Source organism: Stegastes partitus, unplaced genomic scaffold, assembly GCF_000690725.1.
Source record: "Stegastes partitus isolate 25-593 unplaced genomic scaffold, Stegastes_partitus-1.0.2 Scaffold772, whole genome shotgun sequence".
NCBI classification, from domain to species: Eukaryota; Metazoa; Chordata; class Actinopteri; family Pomacentridae; genus Stegastes; species Stegastes partitus.
The window spans coordinates 1-17,499 of record NW_007578503.1 but is presented as its reverse complement, the minus strand read 5'-3'; the positions used below and the strand labels follow the sequence as shown (position 1 = coordinate 17,499).

The 17,499-nt window shown below is 40.4% G+C and overlaps 1 protein-coding gene across 1 annotated transcript in view; it reads left to right on the top strand.

The window, feature by feature from the left end:
• The window catches only part of LOC103364726 (transcription factor 7-like 2), a gene marked incomplete at its 3' end in the record, with an annotated part of 71,843 nt that extends 54,753 nt beyond the window's left edge, over positions 1–17,090 (top strand). The window contains exons 5-7 of the mRNA XM_008291950.1: positions 8,789–8,876; positions 15,267–15,356; positions 16,971–17,090. Of these exons, the coding sequence (XP_008290172.1) occupies positions 8,789–8,876; positions 15,267–15,356; positions 16,971–17,090 (298 nt within the window). The remainder of the gene's footprint in view (positions 1–8,788; positions 8,877–15,266; positions 15,357–16,970) is intronic.
• Between the last annotated feature and the right edge of the window lie 409 nt (positions 17,091–17,499).

Here is a 17,499-nt window from a genome sequence, read left to right as displayed (position 1 = left end):
CCGCTCGTTCAACAGTATCATTATCCACTTTCTGTATTGTTACATTCGTAGTGGATGGAGAGAGAAAAACACCGGCCTGCTTTGGGGGAAAAAAAATAGGTTTGGCTGTCATGTTGTGTTTGGCTTTTGTGAAGCATCATTTGGAGTTTTTGTGTTCTGAAAAGGAAAAATTATGAATACGGTTGCTGTAATTTGAAGTCAGTGTCGTAGGATGTGTAGTAAAGTGAAAGGATAGCCGGACTAAGCTCTTCTCTAAAGTAGCATCACATCACAAAATCTTAATTTAGAAATACTAATAATCCAACTGCGAAGCGAGAGACATGTGACAAAGACAGTTTGCAATTGTGAGAGTTGGCCTTTGTGTTATCTTTACATTCACAGATGTATTTTTACAGATTTTACACTTGTTTTCTGCTGACTGACTGCTTCTCTCTTCTTAAATAGTGTTTTTGGCATCACATGTGCATGCAGGCGCACAACAGCACCTCAGCAACACAAAACAAGAAGCTATCATCATACTTGGGAGAACTTCTAATCTCATGAACTTCTCCCACTCCGCTGCATTATTTTGCTGATTATCTGCTGTCACAGTAATGTGTGGGTAATTTTTTTTAATACATGAGAATTATTCTGAACTGAAACTGTTTTAATTGTTCTTTGTAGCGAACAATCATCGAAGCACAGTCGCACATTTCCACGTCTGTTCACGCTTCTATAATTATTTTATCGCTTGTAATTTCCGCGCTCTGCCTGCTCTCTGGCGCTCCACGCTCCAGACTTTATTTCATTAATCAACCAATTACTTGAAACCTTTTTCTGGCCTTGTCTTTTTCCTCTAAGTCACCACAGCAATGATGTGTTTAAAGTTCATCGTTCTTTTCGTCCTTGATGTTGGTTTCAGCCAATAGGAAGTGAAAGAATCTCTGTGTCAGTGACCGACGCTGTGATAATCATGTTTTGTTTTGTTTTTTTTAAATTCTGTGAGCAGCGAAAGTTATGTTTCTGCTCAAAGTTGAAACTTTCTTCAACCGCCGTCATTGCATGTTGAGCTCGCAGCTCTCACTTTTTCTCACTGCTAAGTTTACTTCCTGTGTAGTTTCCATTACCGCCCACTGTCTGTTTCAGCTGCTGCATAAACACCAAAACTTTACCTTTAGTAATATTTTAACTCTACAACACCCCTTGATGTTCCCGTTAACCCTCTGATTCCTAAAAACCCACCGACACGTTCAAAAGGCACCAAAACTCCACCATTTACCAGATCTGGAAACAGTGAAACAAAAAAAGAAATCATCAGTTTTCTGAACTACTCATGTGTGACTTCTGGGATATGTCATCGAAACACCTGCATTCTACAGCTCTCACTACAAATAAACTCTTTACAACAGCAAGATTCTGTAAAATATAAAATTCTTGGCTCCTCGGCACAACTAAAAGGTGATTTAGCTGCAATCAGCGGTCACATGAGAAAAGATTCTGGAAATTTTCAGCTGGACTGCAGGCTGTGGTTTAAGTATGGAAACAAATAAAAATGCAACTACTACAATATCTATAGTCTATAGTCAGTATTATAACAGCTGTAGGCATGATGATTCTAGGTGTTTTTCAAACTTGTTGAAATAAATAAAAAAATCAAAGAAATTACATTTTCATTTTTTCTTTTTCTTCATTTATTGCCATATAACTTTGTCACACTGCACAACAGATAATTTGGAGTTCTCTTTCCTTTTAGCCGTGGTTGTGTTGTTTCCATGGAGGTGCAGGATTTTATATTTCAGTGTATAAACATGTCCCTACAACTGCTTAAGGTTTAAAGAGTTAATTTCCTCTCTTGCTCTTTGCATGCCTCACCTGCTTTATCAGAGATCTCCTTTCACCTAAAACCGGCTGTTGTAGGGTTAAACTCCTCTGGCATCAGAAGCAACTAGTCAAAAAACAGAAAGTATTTGCAGTTTTGGTGACACAAAGATCCTCCTAATCCCAGGTCTAAATTTAGCTCCGCCGCCGTTTCAGAACACGGCAGACTCTGTCACACCTAAGCCCCGCTTTACGTCATCGCCTCACACCGATACAGCGAGAGACTTCAAATTAGAGACTTGCGGTGAAAATGACAGGAATGCAAGGTACCAGTTTCCAAGGTAACCAAGGAGTTTGTTAACAATCTGTGGTTTTCTTTACTCCTGCTTTTGTGCTCTCATTGCTGCCGCACAACTTGGATCACAGCGAAGTGATAAGCGATAAGCTGTCTCGTAGTTACATAACACATTTTTGATTTGATTCAAACAAAATAGAGGCCAGTAACGCGTTCTTTTTTATTATTTTTAACAATGTTCTCACTGCCAAAATGGTACTTTTTGCTATATGTCTTTGTCTAATTCGTTGAATCTAAAGAATTCATCATCCTCTGCCAAAAAAAGTGTATGTTTTCACTAAACTAAAGGCAGCTGTAGGGCATAATTTACCAAAAACACATTATAATCATCCATATTATTGTAGCACCTTTCATGCTTATCATGCAGCTCAGAGTCCTCACCAATCCAGGACTGTCTGAGGCCGCAGTGACCCTCCAGTCGGGTTGTGTTTGACACTTTGCCATCCAGCTGGTCAGCTCAGTCATGTCTTCAGTCAACCGTAAGACCACACCGGAATCAAAAGTCAAAACTGCTCCCACTCGATCGAGCGCCGCCACTTGGTTTTAGCTGTTTTCAAGTTATGACTGTTGGTCCGGTCAATAGATTATGAAATACAGAGTGGAAAAGCAGAAGTGAGACACGTCTGCTGGCTCTAACACTGTCATGTGTCAAGACTGACGCTCACTGTCCTGCATTGTGTGTGTCCTGGTATTACTGTACGTGTAAACAGAAGTGACTCACCAGTTGCATATAGCATGCTTCAGTTAGCTCAGCCGAGGAACGTTGCATTTTAGGGTATTTTTAAAGTGTTAATAATAGTAAAGAATAATCAATTAATCTGTCAAGTAATGTCTGTACAGCCAAAGCATGATGTATCTTGAGCCACACTGTTGCACTGGATGACATGTTCTTTCATATTCATTAACACACAGTTTATTTTGAGTCAGTTCCACACAAACACACACTTCTCCACTGTCAGTACACCAGAGCAGCAATGTGTATTAATCATGTATTAATCCCCTGAACCACATCTTTACACCAAATTACACCATGTATCAGAAATAACCGTCAGGTTTTCAGCCTCTGATGGTCCTTGAAGTACTCATCTGTGACATGTTGTTCCTTCAAATTTTGATATTTCATCAAAATCATTTAATTACTAATGTCGCAATTAAAAAATCTCCAAAACTAAATTGTTTGCACTATCCAGATTCTGTACAAAAATTCTGGGCTCCTCCGTGCAGCTGAGAAACTCCCAGTGACTCAGCTACAACCAACAGTCATGTGACAAAAACTCAGGCGTTTTGGCTGAACTTGTATGAACTGCAGGCTGTGTTTACACAGAGCAGAAAGAAGGAAGTATGGAAACAGATGAACTTGTAAAATATCGATGTGGAGCCTTTTTTTTTCCAGAAAAAATGCGAGACATGTAATCAACATGTTGTCTCAGTTTTTGTAAGACAACTAGTCAAAGAAATTCAACTTGCTTCTTTTGTTTGTTTGTTTTTTAAAGATTTATGTCATTATCACTTTGTATACTTCCCAAAATACATTTTGAGTTATCTTTACTTCTAGTCATGGTTGTGCTGCTTCCATAGAGATGCAGGACTTTATATTGCAGTGAAGAACAGGCGGCTGTGGCTCAGGTGGTAGAGTGGTTCTTGGGCAAGACACTGAACCTGAAGTTGCTCCCAATGGTGTATGAATGTGTATCTACTCTCAAATGTACGTCGCTTTGGATAAAAGCATCTGCTAAATTAAATTGTAAATTGTAAAAATGAGTCCATAGTTAATAAAAATGTAGAAAAAGGCAGGAAACGCCCAACAAACTGCTTGGGTTTCAGAGGGTTAATTCACGGCTAGCAAAGGTGCTTTTTATTTCTGTTAAAAGCAGCATTTGGTAAAAAACTACAATGTTCACGTGTTTCAGGAAATTAATTACATTTCAGACCCATTCCGAAATATTTGCGTCCTCAAAGGACCCAGTGGCCTTTATGCATTGTTGGACACAAACATTGTTTGTTTGAGAATATTTTAGTTACTAAGTTCTGTTTTTTTAGATGCTTTCTTTTATTTTTCTTAATGGAAGTACAGTTTTCAAAGTTTCATTTGTACTGTTTTTTGTAAGCTTAACAGTGCTTCAAACCATAGATGCTGCTATTACAATCCTATTGGAGAAACTACCCTCTAAAGGAATTTGTTGCTTTTTCATGATTTCAGAAACCATTTACTAGTACTCTTGAGATGATATTCTATTTTATTCGTCACTTTATTTATCTCTAAAGGAAAAGTAGTTGTTCTGCAAAACATTTAAATCAAAAAATTAGACTTAAAGTGAGTGAAGGAACATTACAATCTGCACCTTTGAACAATGAGACAGTAAGTTTAGTTAAAGTAACGTAAATGAATCTAACAAGGTCACATTTCAAACTGGGTCCTGAATGGCTGTTTGTACTTGAGTAACCTTTTACATTTGCTTTTTTTTTTTTTTTTTTTAAATTGATAGTGAGAGCATGAGTCAGTCTGGTTGAAAACAACATGAGAAAAGGAACCTTTGTGTTGAATAAATTAAGAGTCATATTAGACATGATTCGAATAACCTGTAGTTTTACACTGTAAAAAACAGACTTTTACTATTACTCTGAGGTTTGAAGTTTACTCTTTAACTAACTGTTCCAGTATTTGAGTAAAACTTTGTCAGCACTCATTACCGCCCTTACTGTAACAAAACACTACAAAGTTTCTTCTGGTCTTGGGCTCTTTTATGTACACCACACAGGCTGATTGTCAAGTCATTTAAAGGCTCAGATGCTGCAGCGCTTTCACTCTCAGTGGTTAGAACCACCACAGCACATTATCAGTGCAGGAATACTATTTTCAGCTCTCCGGCACTCATTTTAACATGCACACGTTCTGATACCGAGCTCACGCAGAGCCACTTTGACTCAAATGGTTTCCCTTTGAAGTGTTTCCCGAGACGCTGACATGGAGACCGTGAGATAGTTTGCTGTAGTTGTTATTAGATGGCCGCTTTAAAAGGGGCATTCCAAAGAAAACTGCCCCATTACTGCCGCTAATTTTCCCCTTCAGGTTTCCCAAAAGCAGACGGGCCCGATAGTGTCAAAAGCTGAGGCATGAAAAAAAACAAAAACGTGACTTACAGAAACCAGCATCCTGTTTCCATCACATTAATGTGTGACGATCAACTGCTAAAATGAAACTTGTGTTTGGGATTTCTGTTTTGATGCTTGCCAGACAGTCATTTTGGGTAATTTCGATAAAGGATGTTAAGCTCTCCATGTCAATATCACAAGAACAGATATCATTTGTAGTTATTAATGCTGTTATTTATGCTGTTCAGCCATGTTCTTAACAGTTAATGTCTGCTCATCATATTTAATTCCAAGAAATGTATCCATTCCCTTTATACAATATTAATATTAATACTTGCCTAAAGGTGCACACAGATTGACAGCAGCCCTCTGGCAAAGCAACAAAATGACTCGTGTTGGTGTGTTTTGGTGGTTCTGGTGAGAAGATGAAGCTCCGTTTAAAGGTAGATGTTACAGGGTTTTTTTTTATATATGTTTTATCCCTGAGACAGGACTGTACAGCTGCCTTAAGTTCTCATGGCAGCAAATCTTTCACCTTTAGTTTTTAACTGGAGGCAGCACGATGCTTCAGAAGTGTCTGGAGTTGACAGTAAATATGTTCTTGAAATAATATTCCTGGATGATGTGTGTTTTGGCAACCAGATAAAATAATTTGTGGTGTTTTGTTCTTTGATTTGGCATCGCAGATGACTCAGATACACAGCATCAGTGAGTGTTGCCTTAAACTGAGCATACTTTATCTTTCCACTTTGTACGTATTGCAGCTGGCCTTACATATTATGTACTGCTGCATGCATTATGGATACAATCGAGGCCTATTATTCCTCCTGTCTCACACATATTCGTTGCAGTCTTCAGTGCAAAAGTCTTTCAGTGGCTCAAGCTTGTTTAAACTTATGCAAGACAGCTTGACCTTCCTTTTAGTGCACTGGGGGTTACAGGTCAGAATGGCCAGAAAGACATGCTGGCTTGCACACTGTGAAATGCAACAGGATGTGGCAAACTGTATGGCGTCACAATGTGGGTATTAAATGGTAGAGAATTCAAAACTCTGTCGCTGCTCTTGTGAATGAAACAAAACGCTGTTGTTGCTGAATGCATCTAAATGTGAGTTGTTTTCAGCTTAGTGAGTGGATGCACCTTAGTTCATTTATGACTGAGTTTTTAGCTACTTAAATGTGTACCTTCACCATTTGAGCAAGGAGCCAAGCATTCTCTAAGAGTACTCAATTTTTTGTGCTGATTATTCCACCGGGAGAGCTTCATGTCCATCCAAACCGCAGACGAGCTCCAGCATTGTCTACGATGAAAAATAAATGATTCTTCCCACTTTGCAACTCTGTAGACACTAAATCTTGTACTTCTTGGCTTGACTGATGCAAAGCATTGCCAAATGATGTAGCACATTTTCTAATCTAGCACGTTTTGTTATCAAAAGCCTCTTTGTATTGCTGCTGCTGCTGCTGCTGCTGTTGTTGTTTTTGTGTGTTACTGTGGAGAACTGTTGTCTGAGCGTAAATGCTTTGTTTCCAATAAATGGAATTTACCCTGATTAAGGCCTCGATGTACTGAATCTGTTTACGTGTGTGAGTTCAGTGGATGCTGCTGAGAAACTCCTCCATGATGTAACTGTGACTTATGATCGGAAGATCCAAAAGTCCCTTCTGCCTCTTTTACTACCGTCTGTGCATTTGTAGCTTATGTATAGACTCATGTAGTGGAGCTCTTAACCACTTAAATTTGTTTAACAGACATGCTTGTGGTGACTTTGGCTGACATCTACGGCAAATGTCTTAGATATGCAGTTTACTGTCGCAGAAGAGTAAAAAAAACAGAAAATATTCCATTTTAAGAAGCTGGTATCAAAGAGTTTTGTCACATTACTTGAACGGAATATTTGCCGATTCATTTGAATAGTTGACAACTAATCAATTATTTGTTCCAACTCTAATGAAACATGAAACCACATCAGGACCTCTCTGTTAGATCTGGAACATAAAGTAATCACATTTGTACATATATACTTTAATATATGGTTCAAACTATCAAAAAAATCCCAATCTGTGTTTCCCAAAACCCAACGTGACTTCATTAAATGTGTTGTTTTGTCCACAACACAAATATATTCAATTTACTGTCATAGAGGAGGAAAGAAAGCAGAAAATAATTCCGTTTATGAAAGTGGAACCAAATAATTTTGACTTTTTGCTTTTTAAAAAATGGCTCAAACTGATAAAATTAATTATTTTTTAAAAGTTGCGGCTCAGTTTAATAGTTGACAACAAATCAATTAGATCAAAATCTAGTCCGCAAAACATTTCTGTGTCGCCGTAAACAAATTTGATTCATGCTCTAGCAATTAGTCTGCTTTAAATATTACACTCAAGCTTTACTGAGTCTTATAAAGCTTCATCTTGGGGTTTTTCAAAGAAGAAGAAAAGTGATGCAAGCTGAATAATGGAAACAGTAAAACAATTTGAAAAACACTAAATAGACGTGACTAATGAGAAACTAGGTTTGACAGGATGGTGTAGGATTTTCTTGTCTATTTAAATTATGTTGGAGCTTCTGATGAGAAAAGATGATTCAAACAGTCATGCAGGGGGTAATGTGGGGGATGGATGCATTAAGAAAAAAAAGGATGAGAGAGGAAAGAAAAGAGCCGAGGTCTGTAATGAAGGAGGGAGGGAACTGGAGAGGTAAGAGAAGGGTGAGAACAGGGCCAGAAACACGGAGTAAGTGAAGTCCGGACAGTGGAAGGGGGTGAGGAGGAGGAGGAGGAAGGGTGTGGTGGGACGGACGGAGAGATGGGAGGAAGGATCGGAGCGGTGAGACAGGTCGACTGACTCAGTCACATTCCTGTCATCCAGATTTATAGCAGCTCGGGGTCCTGAAACAGGCCCGGAGCCGCGGCCAAATTACAGTCATCTGCAGCATTCCTCTGTTGCAAACACAGGTTAGCAACCGGGCGGCGCTAAGTGCTAGGTGCTGCCTGCTGACAAATGACTTCCTTTGAAGGGCACCAAAGAGAGAGACAGTCGACAGAGAGAGAGAGAGAGAGAGAGACTGGATATTTACTGTGTGAGGACACAGAGTCTAGATGTCTGTGTTTCTTTTGTCGGAAAACATTTTTGCTGAAAGTAGAGATGACGAACGGTTGTTTGTATGCATGTTTGGTTCTGCGCTGTATCTGTTGTTTAGAATGTGGACGCTTTTTCCACAAGCCTTAACTCTGGTAGAATAAACCAGTGAAACCGACTCCCAGTGGAGGGTCCACAGACACACACAGAGTATAAAACATGTAGTGGGCTGGGCCAGGAGTGACCTGAGTTAAGGGCATTTCTGTTCTTAATTCCAGGTTCCCAGGCTGCTAATGGTCCTAATTGCTCATCAGGCCTGAGGCTATGGTCAGGCCCGCTGACCTGGCCTGATGTGTGTTTAAGGCACAACCAGGGAGGGAAATTGTACATAGCTGCATTATGCAACGAAAAAAAAAATGTGATCGCAATTATGTTAATGTGTGTTTGTTTGTGTGTCCTCCAGGAGTCCACAGGCACCAGTCCCAGGACCTCTCAGGGTATTACTCCCTCTCTCCAGGTGGCGTCGGCCAGATCACTCCCTCCATGAGCTGGTGGGTCTCTCTCACACACACACACACACACACATTGATTAATCATTTGTGTCATTTTCAGGTAAAAAATGCTCCATAAATCACCTGGCTCCGGCCTCTACACGTCAGGGTGTCTGTGATGTCTTTTTCTGAAACCAAACAAGCCATTTCTAGAAAATACTTTTTTCACTATTTTGTGACACTTTACTGACAATATAATCAGCAAATCCACCATTGTTTTTGCAAATAAAACACTAGTTGCAGCCCTGAACTGACGCCACACACTGATGTTGATAATAACCGAGTAACAATATGTGGAAAGTGAAGCAGCAAGTCTGTTAATTACACAACTTCACCCTTCAGATATGATTGTAGATTGATTTTTTGTTAATAGTAAACTGAATATATTTAATGTTTGGACTGTCGTTCACTTTTGATTCATTCTGCCTCACTGGCATTTCTCTGCGGTGGTGTTCTTACCATTAACCTCTAACTAACCCACAAATATTCATTTTTCAAATAGATTAAAGAAGCTGTCATTTTCCCCAAAATCGTTCATCATTTCCCAACGTTGCGGACAGATACACACTCTGACCTGGGTCACTGCCATATACATACATACATCATCAGCTCACCTGGTGTCAGAGCGACTAACCCATGATCCCGTTGTCATGGAAACCACCTCCTGTTTTTTTCAGGACAAGTAAAGCAAAGTCATTGTAGGAGTTGTTGGAGTATTGGAGTTAGCGCAGACGCTGTTGTTTTAGGACAGCCGGAACTGCACATGTAAAACCTCTTTTTGGGCTGTTTTTTGTAAAGAAAGTACTAACTTGTTAAGTAGCTGTCTTCTATTTGAGTCCATTTGGGTTTTTTTTAAATTTCCCATAACGCCAGTTCACAACATGTCATCTCAAGACACTTCACATAGTAAAGATGTTAGGATTTATACAGAGGAACCCAAAAAATCCAAAGTTTCATTTGGATTCCTTTTCAGAAACCAGTAGTCAGCAGTGAGGAGACAAAACTCCCATTAAATGTGAATTTGGAAAAACCTTGTGCAGAACCAGGCTCTGGGAGGGCGGACATCTGCCTTTCTTGGTTGGGGTGAGGGTGAAGGAGCGACAAGAGAGACAAGACATAAAGTTGGTGGCATGTAATTGTATGGAGAAAGGAGAGGAGAGTGGAGGAGCACAGTGCATCATGGGAAGTCCCCCCAGCAGTCTAGACCTACAGCAGCATAACTATGGGATGGTTCAGGGTCGTCTGAGCAGCTCTAACTATAAACTTTATTAAAAAAGAAAGCTTTAAACCTAATCTTAAAAGCAGATTTAGAATCTCCTAAACTGGGGCCTGATTCCACAGCGGAAGAGCCTGATGTTGTAACGCTCTGCCTCCCATTCTGCTTTAGGAACCACAGGTAAACCTGCAGTCTGACAGTGAAGAGCTTGATCATTAATGTATGTTAGAAGGATTTTAAATTGTGTCCTTGATTTTACAGGGAGCCAATGAAAAGAAGCTACTAGAGAGAAATGTGGTCTCTCGTGCTGATTCTTTATATGCTGGACATCTGCTCTTCTCACAAACATTGTTATCTTCAATGTAAAATTCACCTTTTAGGCAAACATAACAAACATACCCTTGTTTTATGTTCTACGGGCTCATAGAACTGGAGCTACATCCAGTGACTTGTCATTGTGTGGCGCTCTCGGTGTTGATGTCGCTGTAGAAGCTGTCGAATCTTCACCGCAATGGGAAGGGAAAGGCTGAAACAGCTGATTAGGGGGACGTTCCTGTAAACACTCATGCCACCTCACACTGCCTGGGATCCAGCAGTGAAACCGCCTTATCTGGTGGCAAGAAAGTCCTCGAAGTGCAGTGGAATATACGTAGCTTACAGACAAGATTCTACTCTTTTCAGAGGGAAATATTGTACTTTTTTTAATTCACATTTATCCCACCGCTTAAATTAATGATTATCTTTACTCTTTTTTTTTCCATATAAATTCATAAATTGAACCTCCCTATGCTTTGTGCAGCTGAAACAATTAGTCAAAGAATCAATCAACAACAGACAGAAAATTGGAATCTGTTCTGATGATCGATTAGGAGCAGTTGTAATGAGATTTGTCACTTTTTTATTCCAAAAGTTAAACAAGCCAAAAAATCAATCAGCATATTAATCCAGAATAAAAATAATCACGAGCTGCAGGTGAAAACAAAATATGAGCTAAAAAAAAAAAAAGCTGCAACCCTAAATCCCTGATTAAACATTGGTAGTAAAAATCTAATGACATAATGTGTAACAGTCACAGGAGAAGTAGTTCTTCACTTCTTAAACTTTAAGTACATTTTCATGATAATACTCATATACTTTTACTTAAGTCATATTTTTAATGCAGGACTTTTACTACTAACAGAGTACTTGTATCAGTACTTTTATAAAAGTCAAGGATGTAAATACTTCTCCCATCACTGTCTGAGTACTTTTGTTTCTTGATCTGAATCTGATTACCAATAAAGAGACTTTATGTGTTTTAAACCTGGATTATGCTACTGAGAAGACATCTTGTAACAGAGAGCAGTGAGCACGAGGACTTCAGAACAGTACCTTCATATCTAAACATGCAAATGTCAGTCTTCTTCTGGGAAATTGGCACTTTCATGTAGATTCTGGCCTTTAATGAACTCTCAAAGACCTCCGAACTATAAATAAAATACGCATGTATATTTATGGCTTTTATCCGCCACACTGTGTTTTGGTGATGGAAGGCCTTTAAGCTCGTGTTTTGATTTCCACTATAGTTACTTATGGGGCAGCAGCGTGGAAAAGCTCTGCAGGACGCCTAAAACGGCCACATCTGTTCCACATTGGCTCCGTTTCATTTCAGGTTTCCGTCAATTCGGAGTTGATTGTGAGCTCGCAATGTCATGCTGGTTGATTGCGAATGTATAATGTCAAACTTCCACTGATTTATGGATCAACACAAATCCATTTATTACAACCTACAGTATCTGTGCCTGGACAAATCCCCTCCAGGAATAGTTAAAGGCTTACATCAAATGTCATGGAGATTTGGGATGAAAGCTTTGAAAGTTTGTGTGTGCATTTGCTTACATGTGTGTTTATGTGTGTTTTTCATGTTTCTGCCGGACGAGCTGCGTGTCCCCAGACATTTCCCAAGTCTGTGATTTACAGGCCTTTTATCTGAAACACTTCACTATGGAGTTTCACAAGTATTATTAACGACTAATCTCCTTTAGCCCAGATTATCTGCTTGTTTTGGCCCCTTGTAGTGTGCTTCTTTGTTGGAGGAGGAGGATGGGAGGACATGTAGAATGAGCGGCTAAATGTCAAGCTGTTGTTTTCTGTTGTTCAGATTTTTTTGCCCGGTCTCGACTCCTGTCCCTCCATGACCACCGGCCTGTCGGCTGGTTGGTTTGTCGCCTCGGACCAGGAGGGTGTCAGGAATTATTTGAGATGTGTTTTGTTGTTTGTGATGATGCAGGGGGCCTCGCAAACATGTTGCATTATTTAATACACTGTGTCACAAAAGCCTCTTTATCTTCCATTGACCAAACAGCATAGCTTTAAGTGACGCAAACATTTAAAGCTGCTTTTTTTGGCAATTAAAAAGGAGAACTTAGCAAAAAGATAACATATAACCATGCAAAATACTGTAGTAATAAGTGATTTAAAACTCATATCGTCCTCCATCACTGAGCAGCTGAAATTACAAGTGCAGTCCGGGTGTGCCGACCATTATTTAATGAGGATTGAGTTGCAGTGGGAAAACAAAGCCAAAGTTCACGTTTTATGGTTACTTTTTGCTCCAAGGCAGTAAAAATTGTGCTGTCTGGCACTTTAACTAAATACCTGAAGAGAAGTCCGAGGCGCTTTCAGGGCCATTTTTGTCATAACAGTTGAAAACAAAGCATAACTCCTTTCTGTTAACCTGACGGCTACTAAACGTGTCTGAATGAGCACCTCGGTAGCTTTTCCATAAAAGTTGCGATGCAGTCTTACTGTTTTTAACCTAGTGGCATTTCTGCATTACTTTCAACACGGCATGAGCAGAAGGACACACAAGCGACATCAAGTTGTGTTTGCTTTCCACATTTCAGCCTCAGTACTGACCCAAAACCATCATGGAGAGCCCAAAGCAACACCTACATCAGTCACTTTGCTGTACTATTTCACATCTAGTACATCTGAAATACCAGAGTTAAGACAGAGACTAACAGCTCAGATTAACAAGACTCACTAATGACACAGGTTTTGACAAAACATTACGAAGTTCGGTTTGTTGCTTCCAGCTGTTTGTAGGAATCTTTCCTCTGAGCTAATTAAATACCTGCAGCATCAGAGAGCTGTGAGAATTGTCCACATTTAGACACAAGGAAGAACAACTGAAGCACCTCTCAATATGATTTATCAAATAGTAATGACATTTTGTACTTTTCTTTACCTCAGGCGGATGAATTGTCCCATGATGAGTCACGGTTTATTAGGTGCAAGCTAATTATTTGCCTCATAGCGGAACATCCTTGTGTTGGAGCTTCATCACAGCTGTCGGGATGTTTTCATCTGATAAACATCATGACACATGGACAGTCTTAGGAAATCATAAATGAACTATGCCATTAGTTATTTGAACAGTGTTGCGATCAGCTTAGATTCGGTGTTTTTTTTATTGCCGCATTATTATGAAGTACACGTCACTGGAAGTTGCGTCCAATCTCACATGTGTGACAAACATACTCTCTCCATCGCTGCCATGTTACGTCTGAATGAAGCCACGAGGAACATAAATGACAAAGACGGATGAAACCGGCGATGTTCTGTGTTCCATGTCTGAAAAACAAGGACTCGTGAAATCCGTTCCCTTTAGCCGACATTTGCTTGACATTTTCCAACTCGGTACCTCTGACTGAAGCTATCACTTAGCAGGGTGCGTCTCTCCACTACAAGTGACAACAAGGTGCTAAACGGCACGACAGAGCGGGTCGTCTCATTTCATTCCCAGCATACCTCCGTCCGGCCAAGCCTTTCACGTGGGAGGTGTTTTTCGTTTTGTTGTCACTCAAGAGCGAAAGATTCTAGTGGTGTTGAAACTCTTCTCTTTTTTTTTTTTTTTTTTGGCTACGCACCAAAAATATCACAAACTGATGGACTGTTTATTGGTTTACTGAGATCTGGTGCGCCTGAGGTGGAAAGCGGACTGACCGTTTAGTTTGCAGTGAACAACACTTGACCCGTGTTGTAGTGTGACCTCAGTTAAAACAGGATTACAGCATGAATGGTCCTCCAGGAGCTGAGCCCAGTAATCTTTGGATCTCATCCCAGCTGAGGGGTTTTTCTGCTTCTGGGCTTCACTGTAAGTTCCTGGAGGGGGATGAAGAATGGATACAGTCGAGAAGAAGAAAAGGAAGGAGGAGAACGTGAATGATAATGATGACTGTAAAGGTGGCTGAAACGGTAGATGTGCGTGTGCATACATTGAAACATGAGGAGGGGGGGGAGGGTGATGCTTACATTGGCTCTCAGGAGGTAGAAGTGTGGTTTTCTACATATCAAAGGCTCTTCCTTGCACCCCATCCCCACCCTCGACCTCCCACGGTGCGAGTGTGCGCTCCCAGTAAGCCACGTATTGACACACAGCTGTCAACAGTGCTGATCCCAACTTTCCACAGGGGGATCACCGCGCATCACCAGAGGCATTAAGCCCCGTGAATTAACTTTATGTAGGAATGATCAAATGATACGCAGGTCCTGAAGTTTATTTGTGGCTTTTGTGTTTATTTGTTCTATTTGTTTGTGCGTTAAGATACAGCAGTGTGAAATAGGCACAGATACGGTGAACAAATACGTGTCTAAACGCATCCGGAGCACAAAGAGAAACGTTTGTTTGTCTGTCAGCGAGATTGTACAGAAACTACAAGGCCGAATGTCATGAAATTGAGTGGAGGTGGAGCATGGACACGGGAAGAAGCAATACAATTTTGGTGTGGATCCAGACTAGTTTTGTCAAGAATGTATAACAGGGCATTTGCCTTTCCAGAAACACTTTGAAGTAATAAAAGATGAATAAGCATGTACTGGACTGACAAAACTGACCCTTCTTTTATATTCCAGCAAGCTAATCAATACCAGTAATTCAGTGTTTGTTAAGTAAAACCAAACAGATGTGATAAATGGTGGACAATATCTAGGTTTGAACTCTGTAGAATCATTTTCGAGTGTTCTGTTATCTGATTCTGATTTTACCAAATTAAACCAAAACATTTCTTTATCTATAAGATTATAGTAGATTTAAATTGGTCATAAGGGCTTAAAAAAAGCAACAATGTTTGACCTGTAAAGCCACATAGCGCCAACTGCTGCCGTCTCTCCCCTCTGCTGTGCTGTGGCAGGCAGAGCCAGCCAGTCTATCCTGGCCTGTCCCCCTGTGGATTCAGGCAGCCCTACTCCTCCAACCTCCCCAGCGCCTCGTCCTACTCCAGGTACCGTAGTCGGCCGGCCAGACAGAGCCGTGCCGCGCCAAGGGAAAAAAAAAAAACAAAGCGCAATGCTGTGCATCATCAACTCCTGTTTATAGCACACTTAAAATGCCTGAGCAGGAGTTTTCCATTCACCGTGGCAAACTCGTGTTCGTCCCCTCCATCAGATTTCATTGGGCAGCTGCTGTAAAAGTCCTATTGGAGCTAGTGTGCTGTAAACAGGACCAGTTCAGTGTTTTCACCAAAACAAGCTGAGTCAAGGCAAACTGAGCCGAGCCAAGCTAAACGCTGCTGCAGAATACGACAGGCTACAGACAGAAGCTCTATCAGGACAACTGCTCTTCTTTAGCGCTACTTTCAAGCTCTCTTCTGCTTTTTGTTACTTGTGTGTGTTCTTGATCACCAATAAAAAAAATGTTTAAAAATGCAAATGTTCTGCTAAATCTGCTAGGTGGACATACAGGGACATTTAAAAACATGCGTGTGACCCCCACTGTGGGTTTGTGCATTTGCAGAGTCAAATTTGAACCTAAACCGATGTTTAAAATGTCTACATGTGAACACAGAATGCGAGTCTCTGCTCGCAACACACAGATGCTGCGTCTGTTTTTTGGGTCGCAAACATGAGGCCTCGACCATGTAGACTTAACCAAGCTCTCGTGTTGTTTGTTTTAAACCTGTATCTTGTGAAATAGGTGGGGTTTCTTCACAATGAACCAGTGTTTAGGAACGCAGAATGAGAAAACGTTTACTGCTTGTAACCATTAATCATATGATTTGGATCTTTGATATCACAGCTTTAACCTGCATTCAGGTTGGGAAATTCTTCTGTATTCGCTATTTCAAAGCAGTAAGCATTACCTGACTTACATGCATTTATGTATTTGCATTGTTCATGATGCATTTCTGTTGTCAGTACCTGAGTTTGTCAAGTGCAGTGAACCCCACTTATGAGCTGCCACTCATTCATGCAGGTTAAAACAAACTGTTTTGATTATTATTTCACGCAGACGCTCACGAAGACGCCACAAGCAGCTCATGCTTTTTGCTGCTGCGTTTTCAGCCGCTCTTATCGCCACATTGTGTAAAAGTGCAGAAAAAAATGAAGCTAAGTCTCCCAGTAGTGTTAAATTAATAGATTTTGGATCATGCAGCATTTGGGGGAGTTACTTATTTACACTTATGATGCTTGTGAGAGCTCCGACTGAATGCGGGCTTCAAACAAGTCGAGGTCTGAGATGTGATCGAGTATTTTCCTCGCCCCTAAACGTCTCCCTCAGTAATGCTTGGACGCCCTCTAGTGGTGAGAGGTGTTAACGTCACTGCTGCATTAAAAAGTAAAGAATTAGTTTTGCTGCATTTAGTTTGTCAAATTGACAATATATTTGTTCTCTGGTTTAATTTAGCAAAGCACTACATTGATATAAAGCCCCTTTCAGCTCTCTACCAACAGGCTTTTCATGCTTTTCAGCTCATCGCTTCCCCAAATCTGCAGCTTTTGCTTCGACGCTCACCGTCCTCTCAGTGTGAATCAGTGTGTCTCTCTCTGACCTCACTTCTTTGTTGTCTCTCGTCTTTCTTCCTCTCCTCTGCTTTTTTTTCTGTTGCCTCCGCCAGGTTCCCTCACTCTTTGATGCTCGGACCGTCAGGCATGCATCCTACAGGGATCCCCCACCCGGCCATAGTGCCCCCTACAGGCAAACAGGACCACGACCAGTATGACAGGGGCATGTACGTGTAAGTATTATCAACTCTTTCACAAATAGCCCTTCTGTCATTACACTCTTGAAACTTATTCTGTTAAATCTTTACCTTTATGTTACAGTTTTCATGCAGATTAACTCCTAAATATTTTTGCCTGAAATTTAAATTCTTTAACAATTTAGATCTAAAATGGAAATTTTGACTTTCAAAACCAGCTGGTGGGTTTGAGAGGCACATTGTCTTTGAAAAGTGGTCAAAATTAAAACATTTATCTGAGGCAGGATCTGTGAAAAGAATCAGAATTGTCAGATTTTCAACTTCCCATGATTTTCACCAGGAAACTTAAAAATTAAAAATGAGTACTTTGCACTTTAAAATGAAGCAAAACTTTCTGTGCTCCTCAGCAAAATGAGAAGCTGGTAATTACTCAGATGTAACGGTA